The sequence below is a fragment of the Phaseolus vulgaris genome, chromosome 10, assembly GCF_051622355.1.
Source record: "Phaseolus vulgaris cultivar YP4 chromosome 10, ASM5162235v1, whole genome shotgun sequence".
Taxonomy (NCBI): Eukaryota; Viridiplantae; Streptophyta; class Magnoliopsida; order Fabales; family Fabaceae; genus Phaseolus; species Phaseolus vulgaris.
Genome location: NC_143507.1, coordinates 7,254,862 through 7,263,239, shown reverse-complemented (window position 1 = coordinate 7,263,239; position 8,378 = coordinate 7,254,862). Strand labels below are relative to the sequence as shown.

The 8,378-nt window shown below is 30.8% G+C and overlaps 2 protein-coding genes across 11 annotated transcripts; one reads left to right on the top strand and one right to left on the bottom strand.

Moving 5' to 3' along the window:
* The first annotated feature begins 632 nt into the window (after window positions 1-632).
* LOC137818814 (2-oxoglutarate (2OG) and Fe(II)-dependent oxygenase superfamily protein) lies at window positions 633-3,464 on the top strand. Its single transcript, XM_068622430.2, has 2 exons — window positions 633-1,154; window positions 2,641-3,464. The coding sequence occupies exons 1-2, from the start codon at window positions 673-675 to the stop codon at window positions 3,221-3,223; spliced, it is 1,065 nt and encodes a 354-aa protein (XP_068478531.1). The 5' UTR covers window positions 633-672; the 3' UTR covers window positions 3,224-3,464.
* A 642-nt stretch (window positions 3,465-4,106) lies between these two features.
* LOC137819484 (uncharacterized) lies at window positions 4,107-7,926 on the bottom strand. Of its 10 annotated transcripts, none has more exons than XM_090296202.1 (9): window positions 7,731-7,919; window positions 7,554-7,639; window positions 7,269-7,303; window positions 6,998-7,061; window positions 6,890-6,902; window positions 6,665-6,771; window positions 6,373-6,570; window positions 5,884-6,011; window positions 4,107-4,312 (listed from the first exon to the last, which is right to left on the bottom strand). In XM_090296202.1, exons 1-7 carry the CDS (start codon window positions 7,740-7,742, stop codon window positions 6,567-6,569), a joined length of 321 nt encoding a protein of 106 aa, XP_090152328.1. In that variant the 5' UTR covers window positions 7,743-7,919; the 3' UTR covers window positions 4,107-4,312; window positions 5,884-6,011; window positions 6,373-6,566. The 10 variants fall into 10 exon arrangements, 8 of the variants coding, with proteins under 8 accessions (XP_090152328.1, XP_090152327.1, XP_090152329.1 ...); XM_090296203.1 differs by lacking the exon at window positions 4,107-4,312 and adding an exon at window positions 5,530-5,686 and having other exon boundaries at window positions 6,756-6,771; XM_090296201.1 differs by having other exon boundaries at window positions 6,665-6,902; window positions 7,731-7,926.
* Window positions 7,927-8,378: the final 452 nt, after the last annotated feature.

Here is an 8,378-nt window from a genome sequence, read left to right as displayed (position 1 = left end):
CCAAACTCAACAACATGTAGCATGCTGGTTTTGTTATAGGTTTATATTAACAAAATCACATGTGACATGCCATTTGAGTTGGTAAGCAACTTATTATACATATTAATTATTTTATCTTCAGTTATTTTCGGACATGTTTGGATCAGTTTATCTGTAGGTTAAGAGACAAAAAAAAATGTATTTTTTAATAAATTAAAATTAATTTATGTACAAAGGTCTGAATATATACACCCATTCTACGTTTAATTAAAAAAAATTATAATATACAAAAACAAAATAAAGATTATTCATCTATATAAAAAGATAGATAAAATAAAGATTATTCACCTCTATAAAGAGAAAAATAAAATAAAAGTTATTCATCCCTACAGAGAGAGAAACAACTGATAATTACAAAGACATTCAATTATTTTTTTTTACAAGAGAAACCACATGATTAGACAGAAACAACTGATAATTAGAAAAGACACTCTGTAATTAATATTAGGATATCGACTTTTAATAGTTTATACGTAGATTAAGAGAGAAAAATGTAATTTATAATAAATTAAAATTAATTTATGTACAAATTGAAAACAAATTTGAGGGTCCATTGTTGCATATAAATAGATGTTGATGGCATGCATTTGGCAGACAGCAAATACAGTTAAGAAAAGATCCAAAATTTGGAAGATGGCAGCAGCAATCCCTTCAGATCTGAGTGAATTTGTGATGGTAAAGGGAAATGGAGTAAAGGGTCTGTCTGAAATGGGTCTGAAGAGTGTTCCAAGAGAGTACATCCAACCTTTGGAAGAGAGGATGATGAAGGTTGTGAGTGGAGAGTTCATTCCCATCATTGACATGGCCAACTGTGATGAGCCTAAAGTGCAGGATGCAATCTGTGATGCAGCTCAGAAATGGGGTTTCTTCCAAATCATCAACCATGGTGTTCCTCTCCATGTGTTGGAGAATGTGAAGGATGCAACTCACAGGTTCTATCAGATGCCACCTCAAGAGAAGGTCAAGTTCACAAAGGAAAATTCACCATCAAACCATGTTAGGTATGGCTCTAGCTTTAGCCCTGAAGCTGAGAAAGCCCTAGAATGGAAGGACTATCTAAGTCTCTTCTATGTTTCTGACCATGAAGCTCAAACAACATGGCCCTCTGCATGCAGGTAACTCAATTTCAACCTATTACACTTTCTCCACAAACACTTATTAAAATAAAAGAAAAAAAAATAACATTAACTTGTATATAAACCACTTTATATTTTTCTTTATATAATTTCTCTAAATTTTATTTTTTAACAATACATATATTATTGGAGAGATAAACTTATGTGTTTTCCTTTTTCTTAATTTTCTGTACATGTACATGAAATGTTTAGGGAAAAGTTTTTCACCTTATTAGTAGGAATTATATCATAATATAGTTAAATATGTTTTTTTTTTTTTTTTATAATACAAATTTTACACCTTCTAATAAGAAAATTATTATAATGAGTCATTGTCAGTTTTTTACATGATAAAGAGATCTCTAGTATGAACTAGGATCTTAAAATATTTTATATTTAGTTATTATTGACGTGAGTGTTATAATATTATAATAGAGTTTAAGCTGAAAATTGGTCTGTTACAACAGAAAATGGTGATAATGATATATTCTAATAGTTTCTTTATTACAAATGTATTCAAGAGGTTTAAAGTTTGTAATAGAAAAAAAATTAATTTTCTAAAAATAGTAAAAGTTAATCAATCTTAATGCTTATAACTCTATTATACCTCCAAAATATATTGATTTTAATATAGTTTTTCAACTAGTCGTTATCATGAATGGTATGATAATATTACAGCCATTTTCTAAAAAAAATTAAAAGTTACTGAATCTTAATAAAAAAAATATGCAAGTATTAGAAAATACGAACATATATAAAGCTTAAGTTAAGAGCAATGTGATAGATATAAAACTTTATGCATACTAGTCTGCAAAAGAAAGTTGAATTTGAAGTTTGTATTGGTGTTGAGCCTCTTCTGTAACTCCAAAATATATTTATTTTAATATTTTAAAATATATTATAAAATTTAATAGATTAAAATATCAGTATATATAATTTAAGGATATAGTATAGAGATAACACACAAACCTTTAAGATACAATAGAGAAACAATACAAAAACTTAATAGAAATCTGGATTAAAAGAAATTCAAGAATAAAACCTATAAAAACTTTTTCATGAACAAACACTTCATGCACCCATCGCAAAAAAAAAACAGTCATCTTCAATAGTACACATTTTTTTATTTATTTTAAGTATTGATTATAAAAGAAAAAGTTCCAACAAATAACTTAACAATGATTATTACAAAGTGAACTTTAAGTTCAACTCAACCCCATAAAACCAGTTCATAAATACCACAAAGTGGACTTTAAGGCTAACTCAACCCCATAAAACTGGTTCATGAGATTGAGGTTTGCATCCAGTTATATACAATGAAATGTCATCATCTCTAGTCGATATGGGATCTCCAACAATGATAAAATTTAGATTACTATTCTTTTTTAACAAAAGAGAATTCATCTCCCATACATAATTTTTTTTGGTGGAATTTTAAATTTGATATTTATTTTTTCTAACCAAAGAGAGGAACATTTATTTGTAGGGATGAAGCCCTAGAATACATGAAGAGATCTGAAATCTTGATCAAACAACTTTTAAATGTGTTAGTGAAGAGGTTAAATGTGAGTAAAATTGATGAGACAAATGAAGCACTATTCATGGGTTCAAAGAGGATCAATCTCAACTATTATCCTGTTTGCCCTAACCATGAAGAAACCATAGCAATAGGGCGACATTCAGATGTCTCAACCCTTACTATTCTCCTTCAAGATGAGATCGGTGGCCTCCACGTGCGGGCACCGAACCACCGCGACTGGATTCACGTGCCGCCGATCTCCGGTGCTCTGGTTATCAACATAGGTGATGCACTCCAAGTGATGAGCAATGGAAGATACAAGAGCATTGAGCATCGTGTGTCAGCTAATGGAAGCAAAATTAGGGTTTCAGTGCCTATTTTTGTGAACCCTAGACCTTCAGATGTGATTGGCCCTTTGCCTCAAGTTCTTGCCAGTGGAGAGAAAGCCATGTATAGAGATGTGTTGTATTCGGATTATGTGAAGCATTTCTTCAGAAAATCTCATGATGGGAAGATGACAGTTGAATATGCCAAGATACATTCACTTTGATTCCTTCATGAGCTGTTCTTTCAAAATGCAACTGTTTTAATGTAATTTAGATGTACGTGTTTTCACAATAAAGAGGCTTTTAGGGTTTTTTTACACCAAGGTGGTGAAAATCCCTAGAGTCAAGGTTTATTTGTACTATAAACCAAGTTTTAAAGTTCCTTTTTATTATTTAAATGTACTTTGTAATTGTTGTAATATTTCATTTATATATATATAAAAATTATAAGAGATATTTGCAATCAATTTTGGTTTATTGTAAGATCTAGAAGTTATAGACTACAACTTTTTTTCTCACCACATGGATATATGTGAAAAATTATGTTGTGAAATCATTGGATTTGGACAACACTTATTAGATAAATCACTACAAGAAAATCATGACACAAAAACCAATTTTTAGAAACCAAAATAATTAGTTACACACTACAAAAAAAAGTGTATATTGTGACGGTTATTTTTGTATAAACTGACGTTTATAACCGTCACAATATACGGTTGTGGCGGTTTCCCAAACCGCCATAGAACTGGCCGCCACAAAGTTTAATGTGGCGGTTTTACGCTACCCGCCGCAACACCCGCCACTTTAAACATAGTGTAAATAGTGGCGGTTTTTATATGTAAGTAGTGTGAGTTATAACTGTCGCAATTTACATTCATTGAAGAAGATTTTGGCACCATAATATACGTAAGTAGTGACATTTTTAACTGACGTAATTTTAATTCTGAATAAATAAAATTTAACCACCAATTTTTTATAATATTTTTTATAATCTATTTTATACAATTATAATATTTAACCACCAATTTTACATAATAAAATAAAATAATGTATAAAGTTATAATCATTCAATTCATTTCATTGAAAATTAAAGCATACATGTTCAAAATTTTATATATAATTGAAAATTAAAATAGAAAAAGTTCATACATCCCTAATCAAATTTAAAATTACAACACATAATTGTTCAAAAGTTCATACATTTCTAATCAAGTTAAAAATTAAAACACACATCCCTAATCAATTTTGCTTCCAACACTTGATCATATTACTTGATTAGGTGATGGAACACCACTTCCATAATTTGATGCCTGAAATAAATAATTTCAACATTAGTTCATCAATAAATATTTATAATATAAATATAGACTTTTATTTTTTATTCATTTAAAATTTATTTTTAAATAAAACTCATGCCATACCATTTATATAATTTAAAGAGATAAAGTAGGTTGTGACCTTCGTAGTACGCGTTAGAGTACCAATATTTGTGGTATTAATACAGACCATTTTTTTTTTGCCCAGGAGTTTGAATTAATCAAAAGTTAATGCAAATTCAATGCAAGGTAGGATATTCCTATATGGGAAAAGTGGTTCTTGTTAAGTCACTTGTTCAATCCATGATCCATAATGAACTCACATCATGCTTATTTGCCAAAATTAAATCACCCTATCATACGTTCAATCAATTCAATTATAATATTTTCATATATTGTTGAATGATTTGATAGCTTTATGTTGAGGAGAAAAAAAATATAGTTTATTAAATGAAAAGTCATTAAGTATTAATTCACTAACTAAATTTAATAAAGAAATAAACTTTTATTTTCTTTTTGATATTACCATATCACATCACATGATTTAATAATTTAAGAGGATCTACATCTAAATCCAAATAAATTAGTTTGATGTAGTACTGGATTTCTTTAAATTTAATCTCAGATTTCTAGGTGTTAATCTAAGTTGTTCTTTTTATATTTGTCTGCAATCTGCAAATTTTCTTCAAATCCTACTGCTTATGCAACAACTTTGTTATCAACTAAGAACCTTAACTCTTAATTAAAAATGAATAAACCTTAATAAATTTTGGAAGACATACAAATTTAACATATCCAAAAATGACAAAGGTGAAAAGGACACCTGCAATTTCCATCGTACCATGGAGCAGGCTTGCTTGCCAAACTTACCAACCAATGACCTGCTCCACTCACTATTCACTATGCTTTTAGAGACAAGAACCAAATACTTGTTAGTCTAAAGCAAAAATCACAGTTTATGTCTATTTGTTCTTCTCATCCTCATACCCAGATGCTCTTCCTCTTCTTGCAATGAGGTATGGCTCTGGGGAGGCGTTATCACTGGGCATATATTAGCCCCTGATAAGATCTATTTGCTAAAAAACTCTGCTTCTGATCTAGCATTTCCTTTCATTAGAGCATTAGAGTGTGCTGACAATAAAGTTTCGTGAAATGGAATAAAATATGTACTAACTAATGTCTGAATATAAAGAGAAAATAGTGTTTAACTATAAATTGAATACTGTTGACATGTCTTTAATAACCAGCTACGAACTGATACTTCTCTCTTGTATTTAAAGAATAAATCCTTTTTCACTACCAAAACAATGGATACAAATCAAAAGACCAGTGATTCTCTTCTTGATGAACTTTTAGCTTGGTTTTGACCTAGATGAAAACAAATTAAACAAGAAAAAAGGTAAATGCCATTTTTAAAAAAATACCAACAATGCATGAAACCAAAACTGATATCTTTATGCAAAGTGAGTGGGAGGGGGGAGGAGAGGCTAATATCAATTTTTAAAATTCACTAATTTATGAAACTTAACCGACAGCTATAATCTTTATTATGAATTGAATACTACCTCATCCACTTGAACATTATAGATTTGTATGGAAGAGTCATCCATGCCAATGGCAATAATATTGTTGTCTTGAGGATGAAATACAAGAAATGTAGTGCTGGTGGAGGCGGCATGAAAGTTGTCATTGTCTGCAGTTAATATTCACAAAAATTAATACGCCCGCAATATACAATTGCAACAAAAAGTGAAAGAAAGGGGTCATGGAGTGCTAAAATAAACCATCAAAGGGATGCTTAGCAAAATAATTTATATAGATTATAGTCTGTCCATTTTGGCAGTACTGCTAAAAGGTAAAAAATGATAGGGAGTATCATAAGCACCATATGTTGTCTCTCAAAACAACGATATTAGGACAAACTTATGATATCAACAAAATTAACCACTTTCCTTGATTATGATGAATTAGGTAATTAAATCTTACAAATAAGAGTGAAATCCAGAATTGTTGATGAAGTCACATGATATTGACCATTTAATTGTCCATTTTACCTTTTTTAGCATTGAGCGTGTAGGGATCCACCCTCAATTATCTAAATCAAGCATCTCAACATCTGAAAAGCAATCAACTCCATTGCCGCCACCGACAACAAATTTTTCAATCTAAAGCAGTACCAGACAAGCTTCCTTTCTTCTGGTTCAAAGAAGGGTGCATGGTCCAGTTATCATGAACAGGGTTGTATGATTCAACTGCACAGATAGAAGATAAAAGGGTTATCAAAACTTCATCTCATTCCAAAATATAACTAATTGAAAAGCACAGCTACTCATACTTGTGTCATACCAAATATAACCATTTCCACCACCAAAAACATAAATTCCACCATTCAACCGCACAACTGAAGCATATGAACGAACTAAGTTCATAGGCTTACAAGGTTTGATCACACTCTGAGAAGTACAATACAAATCCATAGTTGCCAACCATGATTTTCCATCTAAATCTCCAATTAAAGCCAGAACAAATGTGTTCACAAGAGGCAAAGGTGACAGAGAACAGAGAATCTACCTCTGGTTTGACCCTACAACTCAATACCACATATATTCAGTGCTATGGAACATGTACCAGATTATGTATATTAAAGTCAGAACTAAATCTATGCAACCAGAACTTCACCTGGTTGTAATTCTCCTAAGCAGAGAATTCCTGTGAGCTTGACCTCTGCTTCTATTTTTCCATCCTGCAAGAAAATAAAGAATTAAAGGGACAACCTCCATTCTTTATCTGTTGTTGAATACCAAGGATTCTTCAATACCTTAGTTACTTAATCTTCCACACAGTTTGTGCTATCTGCATTGTCTTCTATGTAATGCATTTGTTATGATTATTTCGATTGAAGCACATACTTGTTATCAATTACATGGTGTGCTTTGAGATGGTGAATTACCTGATAGTTCTGGTTCTTTTGATGGGTAGTGGCAGCTAAACAAAACCTCAATCATAATAGAAGCGTCAGAGTATATCCAAGAGTTAAAGCAAAAGGTGGAAGAATTGAATCAAGACATAGCTAATGCAAAGACTTCAAGTGACCAAAATTTTTTGCCTATGGTATTTTCTCAATCACTGTAAAAATTAACAGCTTCCACATATGTATGTGTTCATTTAAAAGTTGATATGTTATATAAATGGATTTGATTGATATCGTTGAATGCAAGGAAAAAATCTAAGATACCTTGAGATAGGTCTGAATCTCCTCTCGCTCGTGGTCGTTAGCAATTCGCACGACATCTTTGATCCTCTTTTTGACGGAAGAAGTGCCTGATTGGAATAAGAACAAACGAAATGAAATTGAATTGAACAAAAATAGAATCGTGCAATTCAATTGGGAATAAAGGGAGAGAACAAAGACCTGGTTGAGCATTGATGTGGCGCGTGAGAAGAGGTTGACGAAAAACGGGTTATGGTGAAGCGGGTAAGGACTTAGTTAAACGAAGAAAGAAATTTAGAGATTTGGAATGAGGAAGAAGCAAAAGATTTTGGGAAGAGGATATCAACGGGTTTTGAAAAATTGAAACTCTGAACAAGCGTGGGAAATGAATTTTTTTAGGGGGAAAATTAAAGTAAATCTGATGGAGGGAGAAAAACGTGAAAGTAAAAATAAGGCACGTTGTATAAAATGACAGTTGAAAATGTCATATTTTAAATATGAAATGTGACGGTTATTTAAATGTCGTATTATACTGTTAATTATGATGGTTTTTAATAACTGACATATTAAAACTGTCATTATTTACATAATTTTTTGTAGTGTTACAATAGTAACTAAATTAGAGACCATCTTATAAACTAAAAAAAAAAAATTGGTTTCTATATTAGTTTCTATTGTTGTTAAATAGTTTCTAAATTGGTATCTAATTAGCAACCACTGTTTAATTACCAATTGTTTAGTTTCTAAATTTGGTAACAAAAATAATGGTTGCTAATTAGATACCAATTTAAAAACTGTATAACAATAATAGAAACTAATTTAGAAACCAAAATTTTGTTTAGTTTCTAA

Bases quoted from the DNA above. Each gene is read 5' to 3' on its own strand.
- LOC137818814 (XM_068622430.2), top strand. From the start codon at position 673: ATGGCAGCAGCAATCCCTTCAGATCTGAGTGAATTTGTGATGGTAAAG. The intron at 1,155-2,640 runs GTAACTCAATTT...ATTTATTTGTAG, and splicing joins ACATGGCCCTCTGCATGCAG to GGATGAAGCCCTAGAATACA.
- LOC137819484 (XM_090296201.1), bottom strand. The intron at 7,304-7,553 runs GTATCTTAGATT...GGTTTTGTTTAG, and splicing joins AGATTCAGACCTATCTCAAG to CTGCCACTACCCATCAAAAG. The intron at 7,062-7,268 runs GTAATTCACCAT...ATTTTCTTGCAG, and splicing joins AAAAGAACCAGAACTATCAG to GATGGAAAAATAGAAGCAGA.